Source organism: Daktulosphaira vitifoliae, unplaced genomic scaffold (assembly GCF_025091365.1).
Source record: "Daktulosphaira vitifoliae isolate Bord-2020 unplaced genomic scaffold, ASM2509136v1 Scaffold_1, whole genome shotgun sequence".
Taxonomy (NCBI): domain Eukaryota; kingdom Metazoa; phylum Arthropoda; class Insecta; order Hemiptera; family Phylloxeridae; genus Daktulosphaira; species Daktulosphaira vitifoliae.
In genome coordinates, this window is record NW_026099572.1 from 40,401,265 (window position 1) to 40,413,292 (window position 12,028).

The 12,028-nt window shown below is 24.7% G+C and overlaps 1 protein-coding gene and 1 long non-coding RNA gene across 2 annotated transcripts in view; one reads left to right on the plus strand and one right to left on the minus strand.

The window, feature by feature from the left end:
• The window catches only part of LOC126898650 (uncharacterized), a 114,561-nt gene that overhangs the window by 5,141 nt on the left and 97,392 nt on the right, over nt 1–12,028 (plus strand). The window lies entirely within an intron of this gene.
• On the minus strand, nt 2,439–11,685 carry LOC126898350 (eukaryotic translation initiation factor 3 subunit C). Its single transcript, XM_050672300.1, has 14 exons — nt 11,436–11,685; nt 10,909–11,041; nt 9,889–10,265; nt 9,677–9,807; nt 9,467–9,605; nt 7,408–7,670; nt 6,335–6,547; nt 6,108–6,261; nt 4,879–5,094; nt 4,676–4,816; nt 3,569–3,707; nt 3,316–3,509; nt 2,914–3,256; nt 2,439–2,819 (listed from the first exon to the last, which is right to left on the minus strand). Exons 1-14 carry the CDS (start codon nt 11,526–11,528, stop codon nt 2,701–2,703), a joined length of 2,655 nt encoding a protein of 884 aa, XP_050528257.1. The 5' UTR covers nt 11,529–11,685; the 3' UTR covers nt 2,439–2,700.

The following is a 12,028-nucleotide window of genomic DNA, read 5'->3' on the forward strand; positions in this document are numbered from 1 at the left end:
CTGTCCTTTTCTCAATACGTATTTCAATGTTTAATACCGTAAAATAATACATGAAAATTCAAATTTTCACAAACTTCAAAACGCTACAGAATATTTACTAGTCAATATTAATAAGATATTTTTTTACTAAAATTTTTTTTTAAATTCTACTCTACAAAATAGCTATCTTAGATTTTTTTTTACATTTTATTTAAAATTTAAAAATAAATATTATTTTAGATTTTATTTTTCTAGATTAGATTTTATTGAGATATAGCTATGGACCTAACGTATAACTATTATTTAAAAAAAAAATCAGCTAAAAATATTAACTGGATCAAAAGTTATTTAAGTTGTCAGTGAGTGGTGGGCCACTCTGTATTGTAATACAATACATATTTACAAGATTTTAGCCTAATATCAAATAATATATATTTTATAAGTGACCAATATTCAAACTGTCATTTTTGTTAAATTTTTTTTTTTTTCGATTATTGCGAAATTTCAAAAATAATTGATATTGTGGGAAAAATGAAATAAGTCCGCAATATCGAAATATTAATATCGTTGACCAACCCTATTATACAGTATTACTGCGGTCTGTGGTTTTTTTTGACAATCCGTGTTTCATACGTGGGACTATGTAAAAAATTTAATTTTGATAAAAATATTGGTAACTGCGATTTAACGTTGGATAGCATAATTGTCATAGATGAATCCCAATTTAAACGATAAACTCAGACTCATACATCATATATGAGAAAAAAATTATTATTAATAATGTACTGTTCTGATAATGAAAGTACAAACTTATATATTATAACCGTCTTGAAATTTATATATAACATATAATATTCCTTGATAAAATTAAAAACATTTGTTTATGTATTTAACTTCACGTGCCTAACGATGACAACCCAACCAGGAATATGTCATTAATCGGGTAGTAACCTGATATCCATAGGTGTTATTTAGCATCTGTGGAAAATAGGCGTAAATATTTTAATCTCCAGCAAGAAGATTGAAATAAATACAACAAAATACCCTCCATACCAGTTCTAAGATATCTATGCTTATATTAAAATACAATTTATTTATATTAATTCCATAAACTTTTTTTTAAAACAAGTATAACAAATTTAGCTCCTCAGTTTTTGGAAGGATTTTTTTCTTAATACTGTATTACTAGGAATATATATCCCAGTAATGTTTATAATTATATAAAAACTAAATATACATTGACAATCAACATTTTGCATTATAATGACATATGTCAGATTTCAACAATAGGCGGTCTGTGAATAAATCCAGAGCACAGAATGGAAATATGTAACATATATACAGATAATATTATAATAAATTGATAAATTAAATTCTTTATCTTGAACATTTTTTAGCTTCGATGTGAAGTTGAGAAGGTATTGGTTTTACTATGTTTTTTTTTTGTCTGTTACCACTTTTTCTCAGCTCTCACCGAACGGATTTCTTTCAACGATACGTCAAAAGATCACAAATCGTATCTAGTCGAAGACATTACCCTTAAAAATTGAAAAAAATTCCCTCGTTCCCCATAAAAGGGGAAAACCTCCAAAAAAATTACAAATTTAAAAATCGCTAATTTTCGAAATTTTTTTTACTAAAAACTGCCGTAACTTTTTCAAAAATGAATATATAAATATAATTTTTTTTTTTATAGATGCTTGATGTTTTTACCTATCATTTGGTATATTTTTTTGTAAATCTGACACTTTTATATATATCTTAAATTAAAGCTAATGTAATGTACTTTATTATGAAAAAAAAAATTTGACCTCTGGACTTGTCTTCATGGTGAAAATGGCTACCCAATGCTATTTCTGTGTGAAAAATCTCGATTTTATTTTTTACATTTTTAACTTTATAATGCTATAACTTATTGAAGTGTATGGATTAACACAATTTTTTTATGAGAAATAATATTTTTTAATAATCCCTTTTTTATTCGACATACTTTATCTTAATCAAGATATTAATAAGGAACTGGCAGATCATATAGCTTTTGGAATAATACACCAATTTTTTAAATTTAAAATCTAAAGATTTGCATCGAAGCGTTTTTTTTTGATAGTGATTTTTATCACAGTCAGATATCATTATACTTAATCCAACTATGCCACGTCACCACTGTGCCGCGACCCCCCTGTGCTGGGTTTTTAAAAAAACCATCTGTCCAGCATTGTAAGCTATTTGATGATTTTAATCATGTATCACTACATAGCTATAACATGAAATTAAAAAATAAATACGTTTATTGTAAAAGAACGATTTACCTCAAGATATTATATCCAGAGTTCTAACTAAGACTTTAAATTTCATAAATATATTTCATTCATAGTAATGAAAAATATATATTTTAATAATTAGTTATTATAGTAAATATTATTAGTATAAATGGAAAAAAATTATTTCATTCATATAAATATCATTACTCAAGAAAAAAATTACATATATATTTGATAATTTCAACTGTGTATAATCCTGAATATCATTTTATATTATATGAAAAATATTTTTATTTTAATTGTTTTTCATATAAGAGGGCTAATTAATATATTATTGTTTATTTTAGACAGTAAAAAATTATTAACTGTAGTTTACTAAAAAACAACAGAAATATTTTGAAATTTAACTTAATAGTTTACATAAATAATATATAAATTAAAAAAAAAAAAAAACAAAAATTTAATATGCTCGATTTTCTCTTCTTTGGCGATTCCAATCTTGCCCACCTCCACCTTGTCGACCAAAGTTTTGTCTATATTGTCCTTGATTTTGATTACCACCTCTTGGAAAGAAGTTACCTACATGAAACACAAAATAAGGATATTGTATCATTGGAAAATAACTACCCATGGATAAATAAATAAAATAAATTATAAACTTATTTTAGATCACCTTGTTTCATTTCAAAAATCCTTTCATTAGAATCGACAAAATTATTAACTTTATCAGCCAGTTGAAGGGCTAGTGACTGCAACCGACTTGGTTCACTTCTGTGCATTACAACAGTTTGTGTAGGATCATCAAGTGAGGCCATTAATTCTTCATTAATAATCATTTTAGAAATAATTGAATGAGTAGAAGTTTTTGGAAGTTCAAACATTTCAGATAGAGTTTTCATAGAAATTGAGTTATAAACATGAGAATAAGTAAATAGATAAGTACGCAAAGATTCTTCTTTAATTAAACGTTCTAGCATATCTCTCACTCTATCACTTTCATAAAATAATTCCCATACCTATAAAAAAAATTCAATTAAAATTAAGAAAATTGAGCTTTGATATTAGTAAAAAATACCTTAGCATTCATTTTCTCATTTATTATAAAATTACGAGAAGCCAACCAATTTCCATTTCTCATAGCTTTACTAGCAGCGACTACATGTTCTCTCATTGACTCTGGAGGACCAACTAATGATTGTCTTTCACTTGATCGAAGTTGTTGGTAAAATGTTTTGGAAATCATTCGTCTTCTAGCATCAAACTCGTGAGCTAGAATGAACACATATTTTAAAATAAATAGTTTTAATAGTTTTTTATTTTTTTATTACCAGCCATGTAAGGTATTTCAATGAGCATAGCTGATACCAAATAAACACACTCCAATAATTCTAAGTTTATATGCATGTGGAATGGCATTTGTCTCTGTTTTTCAACCTTTTCTTGCTCTTTGCTTCGCTCATGTTGTCTCTGAGAAAATAATAATACATAGAATTTTTAATTCAAATTATCAGTTAGTTTAAAAATATTTTAAATTTTGGAAATACAATATACTAAAAAATAATTTAGGAATTAATAATATGATTACATAATGCATAACTCCAAAAATTTTTTATACAACATTTTCATTATAATGTTAAAAAGAAAAAAATATTATTTTTTTTATCTATCATTAATTTAATATTTGTCATCATAAAAAAACAAACAAATTTAATACATAGATATGTTTATGATAAATATATTTTTAACACTATTTATAAGAATAATTTAAAAAATTTTTAGTAAAGAAAAATTTGATATTATTCTAATTTTATACTAATGATTGTTCATAAACAAAGAGTATATTTTGTTGTCATGTTAGTTATTGTATGCCCAGTAATAAATTCTTATAGCCAAATTATTTTGGTTTATTGTATTATATTTAGATTTTGGATATAATTTCTAAATATGATTTAATATATTTTTTTTTGTATTTTGAAAATTTTTTAATTTTAATTTTTAATTTCATTAATAATTATGGTTGAAGCTATAATTGTATCAGTATGAAGAATTCACTTAATTATAGTAAAGTATGTATAGGCGAACATTTTTGAATTTTATCTGTATAAATTTTATTAATATAGCTAACTTTATTGCCATTTAGTGAATAGTCTTTCATAAGATATGGGTTGATATCAATTTTTAGTGTTCTCAACCTAAATCTCTGTGAATGATTGTGCTACATATAATAGTCTTTTAAACTTTTTAAACATAAAATGTAGAATCATTGTAAATTACTTTTATAATAAAAGTTTTAATCTAATATAATCTACAATAAACAAATTTGTTTAATCCGAGCTCTGACATAATCTAGGATGGCTTAAAAAGTTTTTAATGATAAATGTTAAAAAGTAATGAATTAACTTAATTATTTAGTGATAAATATTTGTACGAGTTACTTGTGGTAATAATCCTTGTGCTAATAATTCTTTTACTTTACCAGTTGTCATTAAGTCAACTAAACAATTGTGTGCATCTTTAATATTACCTTGACGGAAAGCACATAATCCAATGTGTGCCATAGTACGGTTGTAAAGAATCTACAATAATTAAATCATTATATTTAAATAAACAAGTAATTATTGTATTATTCTGAGTATACTTGAGTAGCTGGATCAGAATGTTGAATAGTTTCTTGTAAATGAGACATAAGTACTAAATCTCGTGCTTGAAACCAATTATCATGAAGAGCATGATGATAGACATGGCATAAAATAGCTCTAGTTCTTAATCGATCAGTGCTATCTTTATCATAAATATATTTACACAAATTTTCCATTATCTGTACATTAGTTTTATGTGTTGCTAATATTTCTCCCTGAAATTCAAAAAGAAATTAATTTTAATTTTAAAATCCAATTGTTAATTAAAAAAATAATATAGGTTTATTGGTATAACAAAGGTACAAATAATTACCTCATTAATCTCTTTCCTACATAATCTAAAATTTAATAATTTCTAGCCACCCAGTCTTCTACAATTTTCAATTATATTTTTTATTTTTGCAAACTTTTGAATTAAAATAAACTAAATGCATTTTAGAATTATTGATGCATTAAAGGCAAAACTGGGTACTAATTAGTTAGTTTTAATAAATTATAAATTTTTAACTTAACAAGTTGAATTTAATGTGTAAAATAATCCTAATCTATCTTGTTTAATCTAAAAACAACTAGTTATAATGACTGTATAATATGGCTATATAAATAATATAGATTAAATATTATAATTTTTGTTGTGTTAAAATATATATTAAAATAAGTGGTACTGTTAGATTATTTTTATTTTGTTACACCTTTTAATTTTTATGTTCTAATAAAGTAATAATTGATACTCCAAAAAATTGAGATTATTACTTAGAATATTTTATTACATTACCAGTTGTTTAATTAAATTTTCTAATCATTATTAAAGCTAAATAACTTATTTTTTACATTTGAACAAATAAGTTTTTAAATTTATATCTTAAAATATAAAAAAAATGTGTTACTAACTTATTTTACTGTTTTCAACAAATTTATAACTAAGAAATTTGGAAAATTTGAGAAATTATTAACTTAATAAAGATAATATATTTCCTGTTATTTACAAATAGGTATTTAAGCATTATTTAATAACCATGTAACTTTTTTCATTAATTTTTAATTTTAAAATATTATTTGTGATAAATATTAAACTTAACTATGTAAATTAATAAAAACAAAAATTATTTTAATTGATGATAATTACAGAAAAAGATGTTTTAAAATGTATTAATCGGCAAACAAATTTGATCTCTTAAGTTGTAATTAATTTACCCAAACATAAATAAAAATATAATAATATTAATACCTTTTTTTGTTTCAAAACTAATGGATCAAACTTATAATAAAGATGATCAATTTTTCGCATATATATACGACAAATTTCTGATTCAATGTTTTGATGCTCCAGAAAAAGTTGAACTTTATCAATAATTTCACAAACACGTTTTTCATCTTTTAATCTAATGAAATACAAGAATGAAAAATTAAAAAGAAAAAAAGTTTAATTCATTTTGAAATTAAATATTAATTTACCTTTGCACGTAATCATTACTATGAGGATCACACTCTTTTAAAAGTTTAGTAAATTCTTCATCAAGTCTTTCAACTATAGTTAATACACATCCACGAACCCGGAAAACTGGTTTATCTAATACTTCTGCATCTTCAGCAACTGATTCACCAATAAATATTGTTTCTTTAGCCGGAAGTACTAAATCTAGCAACTCAATTATACAATCCAATAATCTGAAATCATCACCAAGAATAATAAATTTAAAAATCCAGTTATCAAATTATGTAAGATAATAATTTTGCAATTGACATTAAAATATTAAAGACATTTTTTACCTTAAAATTTTTTTATTTAGTTTAACAATACTAATATAAAGACTAAATTTTACATTGCTATTTAAATTAAGATAAAAAAATACCTATTTTTAAAAAAACTTAGTAGTTTAACTATACAATTAAGATTTCTTTTTTGGATAGTCTATTATATACAGGGAGGGACCTTAATAGAACAAATTGGTACTCAGAATGTCTTATGTAAAAGCCTAAGGGATTAACTAGAACATAGAATATAGCCTTTGAATAGAGCAGGGACAAACAAATGTCTCTGCTCATAATAGATTAATATAATCTATTTTTAACTGATAATCAACAAATGTTGATTATACAAAGATATTGCAGATCTGTTAATAGATCTCACTATTATAACTTATAATATAATCAACATTTTGTAGTAATATTTTTTAAAAATTATTTATGCATTCTTAGACTATGTTAAAATAATAAAAAAATTTTTTTTCTTCAAAATTTCATAAAATATTTAATTAATAATAAAATATAACTGTAGGATAAGTAATTATTGAGTTATAAGTATTTTAATTAATAGAGTGGGTATGCAAGGCAGGTATAGTATGACTTATAATTATAAATCAATACAAACTGTACCTACCTGTGTTACATTGTCAGAAAAAAATCAAACAAGAAATGTGTCATAGAAATAATTAGTTAAGTATTGTAGTTAAAACTGGGAAAACGATTTCATTAATAGGTAAAAAATTATTTATTTAATCTATAACTATAAAATTGAATTAACATACTTGCTCCAAATTTCTGGTTTCATAGCATCAGAGACTTTTGGATTATAATCAAAAATTGAAGAAATAATTGATATCTTAATTTTCACTCTTAAGCCTAAACCTAAATTATGAGCTTCTGATATAAGTAGCAATTCATGAAGTAACTCAATTTGTTCTCTACGATCTGTACGTTTTTTCCCCCTAGCAGCAACTACTTCAGATAATTTACGTAAAACTGCTTCTGGAGTGATTTCAGCATCTTTAGCAAACATTTTAGGTTTCTCCTAAAAATTAAAAACATTTTATTGATAACATACTAAAAGTAATATAAAATAAGAAAAAAAAAAAACATTAAGTTCAAAATGATTGCATAATTTATACATATAAGGTAAAATATTGGTCTAAAAGTTGTTATTGATCAGTCAATTTCTTAATTAAATATTTATCTGAATATGTAAGTAGTATGAAAATTTAATATTGAGGGAATTTCTAGAGCAATACATGAATACTTATCCAAACTAGATGACAAAAATCAGTAGGTGATTTTAGTGTTGTAAGAGAACCACGAAAAAAATGATGGTGACCTAAAAAGGAGGTCAGTTGTTTATGGCTTTAACTTTCTTGGAGTAGTTCATAGTTAAATATATGGGACAACAATATATGTAAGGAAAGATACAAAGAAAGCAAAAAAAGTATATTCCAAGACCTGTATCAGAGTATCTACACTTGTTTTGAAAGTAGCAAGAGTTAAACTCTTGCTAATTTCATATATGTTTTCTGTTTATAAATAAGAAAATTTGGATTTTAAAAGTCATCCATACCGTTATTTTGACGATTTCAATAGCCAAAACCATGGATAGGTCTATTCCATAAGTGTTACAAATGGCTAATATCTCATGAACTCGATCACAAATAATGGGTATCACTTGTATCACTCATATCACCTTGCATATTTGATGCAAAGGATAGAAGCACTTTTCATTTGTCTAGGTGGAATAAGGAATATTACTCAGATTTATGTATTTTATCAGCAGCATCAACAGATGGCTGTCTACATGTGAAAAGAAAAGTTGAAATCATGTAATCCCAGCTGGAAAATTATGAATGATCCTAGTTGTAGTATAGTGAATTACTGGAAGGAAGCATGGATTACTAGCAAATCTTTAAATTAGATATTGTATCTCTGCCAGAATAGAGATTACCAGGTTTTCATTTGTCTAGGAAAGAATGGAGTACTCTAAGCCACTTAGGTGTGGCCAATGAAAGATACGATCACATCATGTTAAAATAGAATCTTTGTGTTTAATTTTATGAAATTAAGCAATAATTGAGAAAAGGACAGAAGAAAACAATATATTTTCACGCTAAATATTAGTAGTATATAACTTTTTTCAAGAATATTATTTATGCTTGAATGAGCGCCTGTAAATAAACATAAAATTTGAGTATTATTAACAATTAAAATTGTTAATTATAATATGCTAAAAAAACTATTTTGGACATATGAAGGTGAATAATTAAGTGCCTAGAATTTATTAATTAAATTTGAACTCAATGATTAATTGTATATAAAAAAAATTTGAATAAAAACTCAATCTTATTTAATAATAAAAAAAATTGTTTAAAACACGTGTTGTTAAAATAACAGTCTGCACTGCACAAATATAAATAATAATTTCTCAGTAGTAAAAAGTCGTTTTTTAAGTCAACTTAAAAAAGTGGAATAATTTATTTATACAGCCACAGATATAGGTAATAAATAAAAAAACATAAAAGCAATGAAAACGATGCTATAATATTACTATATTTTTCATCACAGTTATAAGCACTCAATCAAACAACGATAATTTTCATAGAACAAATCCTATAAATATATAACCAACACTTGGTGAGTAAAGATTTTGTTATGCTTATCCTTTTTTGATGAGCACAGAAATTTGATACCATAAATTAAAAAAAAAAACCTAGAGTTCTAGAAAGCTTTAGAAATCTAACCACAAAAATTAATAAATTTTCTTACTAAAAATTAACGAAAAAATAATAAAGATGTATCTAAAATTGTTTGTTTTTTATAACTCACAGAAGGAATGGCAACACCTCTTCGAACTTTTTGCCATTCACTGTCACTTTCATCACCTTCTTCTCTTTTTTGTTTCTTTGGTTTCTCTTTTCTTTCTTTTTTCTTTTCTTTCTTTTCATCATCATCTTTATCAGTGGATCTTAAAAAAAAAAAATATATATATATAAATATAATTATAATAAAAAAACATTAAAGAATAATACAACTGACTTCTTCAAAAAACGTTCTCTAATACTTTGATATTGACCTTCATCATCACTACTTGAAGAAGAACTTTCTGAATCACTACCCCAGTCAAAGGAATCATCACTATCAGAATCTTCACCTGTGGTTTTTGGAGTCTATATTACATTAATAAAGAGTTATAGTTTAAAAATTATTTTGTTTGATTTACAACAATAAATTTATAAATAAATTAGTACTTTAGGAATTTTTTCATCAGTTTTTTTGAAAGATGCAGCTGGAGTTTCATCTTCACTTTCACTTTCATCAGAATCCACTTCATCTTCTTCTTTTTGATCTTCTTCTTGATCAGGAAGATCAGGGTTCTCTCTGAATTTAGCAATATCACTTTCAAAATCTTTCATATATTTTCGGAATTTTTGTCTCAATGAAGCTAAGCTCTTAGAATTATTTTTTGATAAATTTTTCCGTCCAACACGGTCATCCCAAACATCATTAATGAAATCTTCCATCTCTACTAAACAACGAACAAAAAATCGAGGGGCAACTCCATTTTCTTCTTTCATAATGACTGCATTGAATGCTTTAGTGTAGGCACGAGTTAAATCTTCAAAACCTATTAAATAATTTAAACAAAACAATATTAAAAATTATGAATTGACATTTATTTTAGCTTTGAGGCGAAGCTGAGAAGGTATTGGTTTTACTATGATGTATATGTTTTTTTTGTGTCTGTTACCACTTTTTCTCAGCTCTCACCAAACCGATTTCTTTCAAAGAAACGTTAAAAGATCACAAATTGTATCTAGTTGAAGACATTACCCTCAAAAATTGAAATAATTTCCCTTGTTTCCCGTAAATGTTGTCTTCACGGTGAATATGGATACCAAATGCTATTTTTGTATGAAAATTTTCGATTTTATTTTTTACATTTTTAACTTTATAATGCTATAACTTATTAAAGTGTACAGATCAACACAATTTTTTTATGAGAAATAATATTTATATCTCTTTTTCATTCGACATACTTTATGTTAATCAGGATATAAATAAGGAAATAGCAGATCATGTAGCTTTAGAAATAATCCACCAATTTTTAAAAATTAAACACTATCTAAAGATTTGCATCGAAGCGTTTTTTTATGATTGTGGTTTTAATTACTGTCAGATATCATTATACTTGACCCAACTAAGCCACGTCACCACTGTGCCGCGACTTCTCTGTGCTGGGTTATTAATAAATAATTTCATGCACTCACTTGTTAATAAACTACTCATATCTTTAATTTTCTTATGATTTCTTATTTGTTTTATAGTCATAGTCAACTCTTCATAACGTTTTTCTTTCAATGAACGTACTATTCGTTTTGTATCTTCTTCATCATCACTAAACTATAAAGTGTTATGAAACTTATTAATATTTTAATAAGTGTAAAAAAAAAAAAAATTATATAAGTATTGACTTATATTAAATTAGAAACTATCCCTAATTATTGGTTAGAAAACAGATACATTAATGATCTGGGATACATTTTTGAAACTAAAATATTAATAAAGATTTCACTTCAACTAAATTTTTAAAAATATTATTATAACACATACTCATTAAAAGATATTACTCATAGTTATTGTTCTGTTCAATAATAAACTGCAATACTATGTTATAATGTCTTTGTTCAAATTTATCATGATTTTTAATATTAATAAGGAGACTTTTTATAACGAGTTTCTAATTTTTTTTGTAACATAATCGCTTTAAATATAAATATTAATTATAAAAGCGTACTGTGAAATTGGTAGTAGGTTGTCGGATAACCTGTTCTTCTTCGGAAGAGCTATCAGACTCGGAATCCGAGCCAGTGGCAAAAAATCTGCTCATTTTAAATTTAAAGAAAAAAAATAAAAGCAATTGACTATAAACAATTTAAGAATTTAAATGCTATGGATAGCTTAAAATTAAACTAGAAAATAAATATCAGCACAATTAGAATAACAACGTGGTACAACACTAAATGGATATTACTTAAAAGTTGAAAGATTTTAGAGAGTTTAGATATAAAAATGATGCGGTTTTGATAACAAAATTCGATGATACCAACTGCAATTATAGCAGAGTAGCCATTTAAATAAAACAAAATTGGTCTTTTTCGAAGAAAAACATTTTTTATTAAATATACTATATTTGATTGAATTTAAATATTATTTGATTTCTTTTTTAAATGACATAGTAATTTCAATTATTTTCTGTTATTTAGGTAATATTTAATTTTTTTCAAAATATTTTTAATTAAATCTAGTAAAACTGTTTATTTTTAATTTATAGCGTCTGACAATCGGCTTGAAAGGTACCGCCCTTTAAGAAATATTTGAAAAATAATT

What these genes read in the sequence shown, in the direction of transcription:
- LOC126898350 (XM_050672300.1), bottom strand. Translation starts at nt 11,528, where the DNA reads ATGAGCAGATTTTTTGCCACTGGCTCGGATTCCGAGTCTGATAGCTCT. An exon ending in CACAAGGATTATTACCACAA is followed by an intron (nt 3,708 to 4,675) that starts GTAACTCGTACA and finishes TTATTTTCTCAG; the next exon opens with AGACAACATGAGCGAAGCAA. An exon ending in ATGAGAAAATGAATGCTAAG is followed by an intron (nt 3,257 to 3,315) that starts GTATTTTTTACT and finishes TTTTTTTTATAG; the next exon opens with GTATGGGAATTATTTTATGA.